Source organism: Hippoglossus stenolepis, chromosome 8 (genome assembly GCF_022539355.2).
Source record: "Hippoglossus stenolepis isolate QCI-W04-F060 chromosome 8, HSTE1.2, whole genome shotgun sequence".
Classification (NCBI taxonomy): domain Eukaryota; kingdom Metazoa; phylum Chordata; class Actinopteri; order Pleuronectiformes; family Pleuronectidae; genus Hippoglossus; species Hippoglossus stenolepis.
This window is the reverse complement of record NC_061490.1, coordinates 27,128,992-27,141,405: the sequence shown is the minus strand read 5'-3', so window position 1 is coordinate 27,141,405 and position 12,414 is coordinate 27,128,992. Positions and strand designations below refer to the sequence as shown.

The window sequence follows — 12,414 nt, the reverse complement described above, 5'->3', positions numbered from 1 at the left end:
TTAACAGAAACGCTGGAGTGCTTTTATTTTGAAAAGGCATACAGAAATGTTGCAACCATTTGTTTGTGACATAAATTCATCAGATAAACATTAAAACTCAGGTAAGATCATCTTCTCTGTTTATTCTGCTGTGAACCACAATGTTTATCTGTTTATGACACAAATGTATTTACATCACTTCCCGAACCCGTTTCAAAGTGAAAGCACTCCAGCGGTTCACCTTCTGAATCCACTCATTTGTTCCAACGGGACTTTGATTGTTATCCACAGACCGGAAGATGCTCGTCTTCAGACCGGAGAGTCCTGACATTTAGTTTCGTACATAAACCAACTTGCTCTTGAAGGAAATGCAGGAGATAAACCTGCAGCTCAGACGCCAGTAGCGGACACACAGTGCGTGTGAACAACAGACAACCGACACACAGACAACCGACACACAGCTGATCTGCGGCGCGACGACAGCCAGTGAGTCCAGAGAGTTGGGGGGTCGACAGTGAAGACTGGGAGATCGACCGGTAGATCGCGATCGACGGGTTCGCGAGCACTGTTCTAGAGTCTGTAAGAGTAGAACAGGAGGTAGAACCTTCAGCTACCAGGATCCTCTCCTGTGGAACCAGCTCTCACTCTGGGTTCTAGAGTCTGTAAGAGTAGAACAGGAGGTAGAACCTTCAGCTACCAGGATCCTCTCCTGTGGAACCAGCTCTCACTCTGGGTTCTAGAGTCTGTAAGAGTAGAACAGGAGGTAGAACCTTCAGCTACCAGGCTCCTCTCCTGTGGAACCAGCTCTCACTCTGGGTTCTAGAGTCTGTAAGAGTAGAACAGGAGGTAGAACCTTCAGCTACTTGGCTCCTCTCCTGTGGAACCAGCTCTCACTCTGGGTTCTAGATTCAGACACCATCTCTATATTTAACGTTAAACTTAAAACCTTCGTCTTTGATAAAGCCCATAGTTCTGGATCAGGTCCTGAACGCAGGTATCTCTGACATGACAGCAGCAGGATAACAACTATAATAATAATAATAATAATAATAATAATAATTATTATTATTAACAATTCTACCTATTATTAATTCCTTATTATATGAATTGTTGCTGCTATCATTAATAACATCTTTACACCCTTATTGTTTTCATTATAACTAGTCAGAGCTGAAACCTGATGGTGCACAAGTGTTCCTGGTCTCTCTCTCCTCTCCCCCCCCTCCCTTCTCTCTCTCCTCCCTCTCCTTTCTCCTCCTCCTCCCCCCTATCTCTCTCTCCTCCCTCTCCCATTCTCCTCCTCCCCCTATCTCTCTCCTCCTCTCCCCTTTCTCCTCCTCCTCCCCTATCTCTCTCTCCTCCCTCCCATTCTCCCTCCTCCCCTATCTCTCTCTCCTCCCTCTCCCTTTCTCCTCCTCCTCTCTCTATCTCTCTCCTCCTCTCCCTTTCTCCTCCTCCTCCCCCTATCTCTCTCTCCTCCTCTCCCATTCTCCTCCTCCCTATCTCTCTCTCCTCTTTATCTCTCTCTCCTCCTCTCCTTTTCTCCTCCTCTTTCCTCTCCTCCTATCTCTCTCCCTCCTCTCCCTTTTCTCCTCCTCCCCTATCTCTCCCTCCTCTCCCATTCTCCTCCTCCCCTATCTCTCTCTCCTCCCTCCCATTCTTCCTCCTCTCTATCTCTCTCTCCTCCCTCTCCCTTTTCCTCCCCTCCCCTATCTCTCTCTCTCTCCCCATTCTCCTCCTCCCCCTTTATCTCTCCTCCTCTCCTTTTCTCCTCCTCCTCTCTCTCTCTCCTCTTTCCTTTTTCTCCTCTCCTCCCCCTATCTCTCTCTCCTCCCTCTCCTTTTCTCCTCTCCTATCTCTCTCTCCTCCTCTCTCTCCTTTTCCTCCTCTCCTCTTTCTTCTTCTCCTTTCTCCCCTTCCTCCTCTTTCTTCCTCTTCCTTTCCTCCTCCTCTCCCCTATCTCTCTCTCCTCCTCTCCTTTTCCTTCCTCCTCCCCCTATCTCTCCTCTCCTTTTCTCCTCCTCCTCCTCTATCTTCTCCCTCCATTCTCCTCCTCCCTATCTCTCTCTCCTCCTCTCCCTTTCTCCTCCTCCTCCCCTATCTCTCTCTCCTCCCTCTCCTTTCTCCTCCCCTTTATCTCTCTCTCCTCTCTCTCCTTTCTCCTCCTCCTCCTCTATCTCTCCTCCCTCTCCTATTCTCCCTCCCTCTCTATCTCTCCTCCTCTTTTCCTTTCTCCTCTTCCTCCTCCTATCTCTCTCTCCTCCCTCTCCCTTTTCCTCCTTCTCCTTCCTTCCTCTCTTCTTCTCTTTCTCTCTCTTTCCTTCCTTTCCTCTTTCCTTTCTTTCTCCTCCTTCTCCTTTTCCTTCCTTCCTTCTTCTCTTTCTTCCTTCCTTCCTTCCTTTCTCTTCCTTCCTTTCTCCTTTCTTTCCCTTCTTCTCCTCCCTCCTCCCTATCTCTCTCCTCCCTCTCCCATTCTCCTCCTCCCCTATCTCTCTCCTCCCTCTCCTTTTCTCCTCCTCCTCCCCCTATCTCTCTCTCCTCTCCCATTCTCCTCCTCCCCTATCCTCCTCTCCTTTCTCTCCTCTATCTTCTCCTTCCCTCTCCTTTTTCCTCCTTCCCCTATCTCTCCTTCCTTCTCCTATTCTCCTCCCTTCCTTTATCTTCCTCCTCTCCTTTTCCTCCCTCCCTTTATCTTCCTTTTCTTTCCTCTTTCCTTTCTTCCTTTTCCTTCCTTCCTTTATTCTTCCTTCCTTTCTCTTTTCCTTCCTCTTCCCCTTTCTCTCTTCCTCCCTCTCCTTTCCCTTCCTCCTCCTCTTTCTCTCCTTCTCCCCTTTCCTCTTCCTTTCTTCTCCTCCTCCCTTCTCCCTTTCCTATCCTCCTCCCTTCTTCCTCCTCTCTTTCTCCTCCTCCTCCCCCTATCTCTCCTCCTCTTCTCCCTTTCCTCCTCTCCCCTATCTCTCCTCTCCTTTCTCCTCCCCTCTCCCTTTCTCCTCCTCCTCCCCCTATCTCTCTCTCCTCCCTCTCCCATTCTCCTCCTCCTCTCCTCTCTTTCTCCTCCCTCCCTCTCCCTTTCTCCTCCTCCTCCCCCTATCTCTCTCTCCTCCCTCTCCCTTTTCTCCTCCTCCCCCTATCTCTCTCTCCTCCCTCTCCTTTCTCCTCCTCCTCCCCTATCTCTCTCCTCCTCTCCCATTCTCCTCCCTCCTCTATCTCTCTCCTCCCTCTCCCTTCCTCCTCCTCCCCCTATCTCTCTCTCCTTTCCTCCTTCCTCCCCCTATCTCTCTCCTCTCTCCCTTCTCCTCCTCCTCCCCCTATCTCTCTCTCCTCCCTCTCCCATTCTCCTCCCTTCCCCTATCTCTCTCTCCTCCTCCTCTTCCTCCTCCTCCCCTATTCTCTCTCTCCTCTCCTCTCCCTTTCTCCTCCTCCTCCCCTATCTCTCTCTCCTCTCTTTTCTCCTCCCTCTCCCCTTTCTCTCTCTCCTTCCTCCCTCCTTTCTCCTCCTCCTCCCCCTTATCTCTCTCCTCCCTCCTTTTCTCCTCCTCCTCCCTATCTCTCTCTCCTTCCTCTCTTCTCCTCCTCCTTCCTCTCTATCTCTTCCTCTCTTTCTCCTCCTCTCCCCTATCTCTCTCTCCTCCCTCTCCCTTTTCCTCCTCCTCCTCCTATCTCTCTCTCCTCCCTTTCCCTTTCTCCTCCCTCTCCTTTCTCCTCCTCTCTATCTCTCTCTCTCCTCCCTCTCCTTTCTCCTCCTCCTCCCCTATCTCTCTCTCCTCTCCCTTCTCCTCCTCCTCTTTCTTCCTCCTCTCCTTTCCTCCTCCTCTCTATCTCTCCTCCCTCTCTCCTTTTCTCCTCCTCCTCCCCTTCTTTCTCTCCTTCTCCTTCCTCTCCCTCTTCTTCTTCCTCCTCTCCTTTTCCTCCTCCTCCCTTTATCTCTCTCCTCCCTCTCCCTTCTCCTCCCTCCCCTATCTCTCTCCTCCTCTCCCTTTTTCTCCTCCTCTCCCCCTATCTCTCTCTCCTCCCTCTCCCTTTTCTTCCTCCCCCTATCTCTCCTCTCTCCTTCCTCCTCCTCCCTTTCTCTCTCTCCCTCTCCCTCCCCTATCTCTCCTCCCTCTCCCTTTTCTCCTCCTCCTCTCTCTATCTCTCCTCCTCTCCTTTTCTCCTCCCTCTCTCCCTTTTCTCCTCCCTCCTCCCTTTATCTCTCTCTCTTCCTCCTTTCCTTTTCTCCTCCTCCTCCCTTTCTTTCCTTCCTCTCCTTTTCCTTCCCCTTCTTTCTCCTCCTCCTTCCTCTATTCTCTCTCTCCTTCCTTCCCTTTCTCCTCCTCCCTTCCTCTCTCTCTTCTTCCTTCCTTTCTCCTTTTCCTCCTCTATCTCTCTCCTCCTCTCCTTTTCCTCCTCCTCCCCTATCTTCTCTCCTCTCCTTCTCTCCTCCCCTATCTTCCTCCTCCTTTTCTCCTCCTTCCTCCCCTTATCTTCCTCCTCTTTCTCCTCCTCTATCTCTCTCTCTCTCTCCTTCTCCTCCTCCTCTATCTCTCTCCTCCCTCTCCCTTTCTCCTCCCCTATCTCTCCCTTCTCTCTCCCTTTCTCCTCCTCCCCTTATCTCTCTCTCCTCCCTCTCCCATTCTCCTCCTCCCCTATCTCTCTCTCCCTCTCCCTTTCTCCTCCTCCTCCCCCTATCTCTCTCTCCTCCCTCTCCCTTTCTCCTCCTCTCCTTTCTCCTCTCCTCCCCTATCTCTCTCTCCTCCCTCTCCCTTTCTCCTCCTCTCCCTATCTCTCTCTCCTCCTCTCCTTTCTCCTCCCTCTCCTTTCTCTCCTCCTCCTCCCCCTATCTCTCTCTCCTCCTATCTCTCTCTCCTCCTCTCCCTTTCTCCTCCTCCTCCCCCCTATCTCTCTCTCCTCCCTCTCCCTTTCTCCTCCCCCTCTATCTCTCTCTCCTCCCTCTCCCTTTCTCCTCCTCCTCTCTCTCTCTCCTCCCTCTCCCATTCTCCTCCCTCCCCTATCTCTCTCTCCTCCCTCTCCCTTTCTCCTCCTCCTCCCCCCTATCTCTCTCTCCTCCTCCCTTTCTCCTCCTATCTCTCTCTCCTCTCTCTCCTTCTTCCTCCCCCTATCTCTCTCTCCTCTCTCCTTTCTCCTCCCCCTATCTCTCTCCTCTCTCCTTCTCCTCCTCCCCTATCTCTCTCTCCTCCTCTCCCATTCTCCTCCTCCCTATCTCTCTCTCCTCCTTTCTCCTCCTCCTCCCCCTATCTCAATCAATCAATCAATCAAATTTTATTTGTATAGCCCATATTCACAAATCACAATTTGTCTCATAGGGCTTTAACAGGGTGTGACATCCTCTGCCCTTAACCCTCAACAAGAGTAAGGAAAAACTACTTAAAAACCCTTTTAACAGGAAAGAAGGTAGAAACCTCAGAGACACATGTGAGGATCCGTCTCCCAGGACGGACAGAAGTGCAATGGATGTTAAGTGTAAAGGAGAACATCAAGATAAAGGTTTAGCAGCATTATGAGGGTAAACATTTTGAAGTATAACTGAAGGTCAGTGAATTGGTGGATTAATGTCATTAATGGTCAAGTGTCTGAGGAGAAATACTGTATATCGAGCTGTCCTGCTGCAATCACAGTCCATGGTCAGCAGCCAGCAAGATCATGATCCACCATCAGTCGGATGCCACTATAGTCCACAGTTTGTCCACTGCCGCCATTAGGATCCATCATCAGCTGCCACCTGGTCGTGGTCCACTACCAGTATCTGATGCCAACACGATAAAGGATCTGCCTTTGTTATCACGATCAGCCAGCACGATGCAGAGTCCGCCATACTGGATCCACCATTACGACCTCTGATAACGTGATCCACAGATCCTAATCCATGATGTGGCCACAGCCGCGTTCGGTCTCGGACAATAAGGCAAAGGGACTCCGGGAAGAAGTCAAGTCAGTAACATGTATTGATGGGATATGAATTACTTTGATGTGATAAAGATTGAGAAGAGGAAGGAGAAGCTGGAAAGAGAAGCTCCGTGTGTCATGTGTCCCCGACCTTCTAAACCTATAGCAGCCTAACTGAGAGCAGGTCAAGGACAAGCCTGGACCAGCTCTAACTATAAGCGTTATCAAAAGGAAGGTTTTAAGCCTACTCTTAAACATACAGATGGAGTCTGCCTCCCGAACTGAAAGTGGAGATGATTCCACAGGAGAGGAGCTTGATAGCTGAAAGCTCTGGCTCCTACTCTACTTTTAGAGACTTTAGGGACGAAAGTAAGCCTGAATTCTGGGAGCGCAGTGCTCTAGTGGTGATAAGGTACTAACAGCTCTTTAAGATATAATGGTGCCATATTGTTAAGGGCCTTGAAGGTGAGGAGGAGAATTTTAAATTTATTCTAGATTTAACCGAGCCAGTGTAAGCTAATACTGAGAAATGTGCTCTCTTTTCTTGGTTCTTGTCAGGACACGTGCTGCGATTTTGGACAAGCTGCAGAGTCTTTAACGACTTACTGCTGGAGCCTGATAATAAGGAATTACAATAATCCAGTCTGGATGTAACAAAGGCGTGGATTAGTTTTCTGCATCCTTTTGAGAAAGGACATGTCTGATTTTGGAGATATTACGCAAGTGAAAAAGGCTGTCCTAGAAATTTGTTTTAAGTGAGAATTAAAGGATAAATCAGGATCGAAGATCACTCCCAATTCTGACTGTTTCATTGGAAGCAAGGGCAATGTCGTCTAGCGCAGCTATATCGTTAGATAATGTATCTCTAAGGTGTTTAGGGCCAAGTATTAGAACCTCTGTTTTATCTGAGTTTAATAAGAAAATTGGGTCATCCAGGTTTTATGTCCTTGAGACATGCTTGGAGTTTAGTTATTTGATTACTTTGTTCAGGTTTTATTGACAAGTATAACTGGGTGTCATCCATATAGCAGTGGAAATTTACCGAGTGTGTCCTGATAATGTTTCCAAGTGGAAGCATATATAATGAGAATAAAATTGGGCGAGCACAGAGCCCTGTGGAACACCATGGTTAACTTTGGTGCGCACAGATGACTCATCATTAATTTGCACGAATTGGGAGCGGTCTGAAAAATAGCATTTAAACCATTTTAGGGCGGTTCCTTTAATGCTAATTAACTGTTCTAGTCTCTGTAATAAAATATTATGGTCAATTGTGTCAAATGCTGCACTAAGATCTAACAGAACGAGGACAGACACAAACCCCTGATCTGAAGCTATTAGAAGATCATTAGTGACTTTTGCCAAGGCTGTCTCTGTGCTGTGATTGGCTCTAAACCCTGACTGAAAGTCTTCATATATATTATTTTCCTGGAGAAACTCACACAGCTGATTGGCTACAACTTTTTCTAGGATTTTAGACAGGAAGGGAGATTAGATATCGGACGATAATTGGCTAAAACCTCTGGGTCTAAGGTGGGTTTTTGAGGAGGGTTTGATTACAGCTATTTTAAAAGACTGTGGTACATATCCTGATGATAATGACAGATTGATTGTGTTCAGTAATGAACTGTCAATTAGGGGCAGAATTTCTTTAAGTAATTTTGTAGGAATGGGGTCTGAGATACAAGTTGTTGGTTTAGAAGATGAGATTATTTTGGTCAGCTGATCGAGGCTGATCAGAGAGAAGCTGTCTAAATAATTGGTAGGATTCTTGGCCGTTTCTGAGTTTTCTATTCTTGATGGGGTATTAGTGCCAATTGAGGGCAGGAGATGGTTGATTTGATTTCTAATGGTTAGAATTTTATCATTAAAGAAATTCATAAAGATATTGCTATTTAGGATCGAGGAATACTGGGTTCGGTGGAGGTGTGACTCTCAGTCAGCCTGGCTACAGTGCTGAAGAGAAACCTGGGGTTGTTTTTATTCTCTTCTCTTAGTTTTGAATAGTAGGCGGCTCTTGCTTTGTGGAACCTTCTTATATGCTTTAACACTACTCTTCCAGTCTAGGAGATTTTCAACACGGTTGCTGGAGCGCCACTTCCTTTCTAGTTTTCTTGATACTTGTTTTAACTCATGTGTCTTGGAATTATACCACGGAGCTAATTTACTATGTTTTATATGTTTCTTTTTTAGAGGCGCTATTGAGTCTAATGTTAGTCGTAATGACTTTACAGAGCTATCGACGAGATGGTCAATCTCAGTGGAGCTAGGGTTTTTAATGAATTTGTTGTTTATATCGACGGATAGTACGGGTTTAAATGTAATCGGAATTATTTCCTTAAATTTAGCTACAGCACTATCAGGTAAACATCTTGAAAATGAGTTCATTATTAGTGGCATATATTCTGATAGTGAAAAATCGAAGGTTATTAAATTATGGTCTGATAGAATTGGATTGCGCGGAAGTACTGTTAGATTTTCAATTTTGACACCGTATGATAATATAAGGTCAAGTGTGTGGTTACAACAATGAGTAGGTTGGTGTACACACTGACTGAAACCAATTGAGTCTAATTGCGAAATAAATGCTACGCTAAGGCTATCTTTATTATTGTCAACATGAATATTAAAGTCACCAACAATAATAATTTTATCGGTCTTTAGGACTAGGTTTGATAAAACTCAGGAATTCTGTTAAAAATTCAGTATAAGCCCCAGGGCACGTTAAACTACAGCAAATATGATTGGCTGTTGGTGTTTCTTGGTTGGCGTGGAAGACTAAGAACAAGACATTCAAATGAGTTGTAGCTTAGTTTAGGTTTAGGATTAATTAATAGACTGGAGTTAAAAATAGCAGCAACTCCACCTCCTCGACCAAATTCTCTGGGAACGTGTGTATTTACATGACTGGGGGGAGTAGATTCATTTCTGATACAAACCCTCCTGGCAGGGTTTTATACAGACCACTTCTAGCAGCCTGAAGCTTTTGATTCATACGTGAACTAATCTCGAGCATCAAGCTTTTCAATTTCAAATGCCATTGATTCACCTGCATTAGCACAGATGTTATTAGGATATTATAGGTTTGTTACTTTAGTAACTGCAAACAATAGCATTGGTTTATTTAAGATCTCAACAATATTATTACAATGACGTCCCCGGCAAAACTTTTTGTCTTGTCTGTTTACATCGACGACTACTGATGATGTAACGGCTTCTTGAAGGGCTGTGCCAATTCGTAGGGGGACATTTCCACCACTACCCCTAGCAGCTTCGTTTCAAGGGACAAGATGTCCCTCGAAAACAAGGGGTGGGGGTGAAATGGGATTGGGCCTTAAACAGCTCAGGCAGCAGCTTGAATTCCAAAAGTTTGTTAACATGTCAATACTTGAACCATCAACCCAACGACCCCCCCACTCACACACACAGCTCCATCAAACATGAATGACACTGAAGCTGAAACTGTGACCTGTTGTGAACCAGTGGGGTAACATTCCTGTGCATCTCACACAGGTGAGTGCAAGTCGCTTCACTCAGCCAAACCACACGCTTCCTTTAACATGAACAACGTGTCTTTGATTGTTCTCTCTCCGTGTTACTTTGTTTTTCGTGTGTCAGTTTAGAATCTCATATAAACTCAACTTGTCTCCTCAGGTGTGACGTCGCCCTAATCATGTCGGACTCCAGAACTACAGAAGAAGCCAGAGCCGCCTTTCAGACGTGCAAGAGTCCTCACGCAAGAGATAGAGCTCAGTTCTACGACATGTGGGCAAAAAACTACGAAACAGTGAGTTTAAAGCAGTGATTCTCAACTGGTGGGTCCCGTTTTCAGTGGGTGGCGGGCCTTTACCTGGGCAAAAAACAATGTTAAGAAAAAAATCCTGTGCTTTCATTTAGAAGGGGATTTTTTATGCAGCGGATTGCCGTCTATTCACACTCCTTAACAGTATTTGGCGTTAATGCCTTGTAATGCTAATAGACACCCACCATTTCACAGCACAGAAGAACACCCGCAAAGTATTCTCAGCTAAAGCTACATAATTTGAGTCTTTTTGAAACTACTTCTCAGACTTTTTTATTTCATGTTTGTGCATGAAAGCACTGTTGAGTCTGTTAAAAAAGGCTGAAGTTACTGAATTGTTATGTATGTTGTATTACCTTGTGTCCTTAAGATGCACTTTTTGGTTTTTAATTAAAATGCAGCAAATTGAGTGTAAAAGGGAATATTTCCCTCTCTAGCATCGCCACCGTTTTGGTTTATCATTAAACTTGTTTTTTTGTGTTGGCATACTGTGATATTCTGTACTATCTCAGGTTCAAACTGCAGCATCTTTTCATTAAATCAATTTGAGAAGTTGAACATTTTCCTCGATTTGGGTCGCGGCTTGTCATTAAGGGGTGATGGTGGGTCCCGAAGCCAGACCAGTTGAGAACCACTGGTTTAAAGAACATTGAGATCGGCTGGTTTCTCTTCCCCCTAGTGGGCATTAGGACTGTACTGCAGCTGCAGGGACAGGGCCTCAGGATCAGTGCTGCTTCAGACGTCAGCCAGCTGCTGTAACATCTGGAACTGAACATGTGTTTGTTGAACAGGACTGCTCTCTGATGAGCTACAGAGCTCCACATCTGGCTGTAAATTTCCTGTCTGAGAACTTCACTGGGAGTCCTGGAGATGTTCTGGTTCTGGACGTGGCCTGTGGAACCGGATGGGTCGCTAAACTGGTAAGATTCTGGTGACAAAACAGCTTCAAGAGGACCGTCCTCACAATCTGAACATGTGTCGTGTTGAAGTCTCATCAGGTGTTGATGTTGGTCATCTTGTTGTTGTGAGTCCAGATGTTTGAACTGGGCTTCAGACACTTTGTGGGAGTGGACGGCAGTAAAGGAATGCTGGACCGAGCTGCTGAGACCGGACTCTATCAGGACCTGAAACTGGCCTTACTGGGAACAGACCCACTGCCTGCACAGACTGGTACACTACACACACTATATGAACTCTACATACACAATACACACACTGTAAGCACTGTATATTTAAACACTGTACACACTCTGTACACACTGTGTGCACTCTATATACACACTGCACCTGTATGAAGTATTCGTGTGCTCTATGGAAACTGAACCCTACTCCTCTTCCTTCCTCAGGTGTGTTTGATGTGGTGATCATTGTCGGCGCTCTGTGTTTTGGTTTCATTCCGGTCAGTGTTGTCAGGGAACTCTGCCACGCCGCCAAACCAGGTGAGCAGCTCACAGCCGTCACTGCAACTGGGCACGGGTCTTCAGTGAACAGTAAAACTAGTGTCAGGTTTAGTTTATAGAGTAAAACTCTGTAAAAACAACGTGTGGTTTGCAATGGAGATGAATCAGGGAGGTTGTTTTGTGCTTTTACTTCTTTATTCCAGAGCGTGGTCGTTCAGTTTGAGAACAGGACTGATTCCTTTCATGCTTTTACTCTGAACTCTTCACTCACACTCAAACAGTTGCTGCTTCTGCTCAAACTGTTGTTTGTGATTTCCTGCGCTCCCACTTCAGCTCTTCTCCTCGCGCTCCCGCTGCTTCTGTGCATGTGAAACATTTGCTCCTTTTTAGTGCAACAAGTCTGTCAAAACTCGGGGTTACTTTTGTTGTTGGTGCTGTTCCCTAAAATACAAAAGGAAACTAGAGAGGGTGTTGTTTCATAGTTGTTAGCACCAGTGTTCACATAACGTAAAAATCTTGAGATCCACGTTGACCAGAGATATGCCAGAGTCCTGCTGCGTGAAGGTGTTGTTGTTTTTTCTTCAAACACACCGACATGAAGCAGGTGTAATAATAAAGCTGTGGAGGGTGGGAGTGCATAAACCTGTTTAAAGTAACCATACAGGACATAAACGATGAGGGCGGGACAATTTACTTGTCATCACTACACCTGACAGTATATCTGAGTGCAAGCGAACAGTTTGAGCACAACCAGAGGCTGTTTGAGTGTTAGTGACGGGTTTTAGTAAAAGCATGAAATTATTGCGCGCTCTCAAACTGAACGCTTTAGAAAAAAAGAGGGAAAAAACACAGTCGTTGGGATGGTGTACGGCCGAGATGAAAACCTTCAGACAAAACTCTGAGAGTTGTTCTCTGTTTGCAGGAGCCCTGGTGTGTATCGCAAGAGGCAACCACACAGGAACGGAATCAAAGGAATACAAGAAGGATCTGGAGAGGGAGCTGCAGCTGATGGAGGACGAGGGGCTGTGGAGTGGAGTTGGACTGAAACAAGCAGACGAATACATGCAAAACTCAAATCTGAGTCCTGATAGAGACGAGGACGAGCAGCTGTACATCAGCGGGACCATTTATCTGTACAAGAAATCCAGCTGTTAAAATCCAGTGTGAATAAAACGCAAAATAAAGTTGAGTTACAAAAACGTTTATCATTCATAATCAGATGCAACATATGAATTTTACAATATTTTAAATGTGATGAACCTGATTTATTATCAGCAGCTGATGCTAACGTGTTAGCAAGCTGCTTCTTCCACACGCAGCACACTGTGATGAGCCTGGCCCTTTAAGAAG

General features: G+C 46.1%; 1 protein-coding gene across 1 annotated transcript; it reads left to right on the top strand.

Moving 5' to 3' along the window:
- The first annotated feature begins 410 nt into the window (after window positions 1–410).
- Window positions 411–12,263, top strand: LOC118113777 (methyltransferase-like protein 27). The gene is made up of 6 exons (XM_035163760.2): window positions 411–465; window positions 9,517–9,649; window positions 10,456–10,584; window positions 10,699–10,834; window positions 11,011–11,103; window positions 11,987–12,263. The coding sequence occupies exons 2-6, from the start codon at window positions 9,536–9,538 to the stop codon at window positions 12,217–12,219; spliced, it is 705 nt and encodes a 234-aa protein (XP_035019651.1). The 5' UTR covers window positions 411–465; window positions 9,517–9,535; the 3' UTR covers window positions 12,220–12,263.
- The last annotated feature ends 151 nt before the right edge of the window (window positions 12,264–12,414 follow it).

Bases quoted from the DNA above. Each gene is read 5' to 3' on its own strand.
- LOC118113777 (XM_035163760.2), top strand. From the start codon at position 9,536: ATGTCGGACTCCAGAACTACAGAAGAAGCCAGAGCCGCCTTTCAGACG. The intron at 9,650-10,455 runs GTGAGTTTAAAG...TTTGTTGAACAG, and splicing joins GGGCAAAAAACTACGAAACA to GACTGCTCTCTGATGAGCTA. The intron at 10,585-10,698 runs GTAAGATTCTGG...TTGTGAGTCCAG, and splicing joins CCGGATGGGTCGCTAAACTG to ATGTTTGAACTGGGCTTCAG.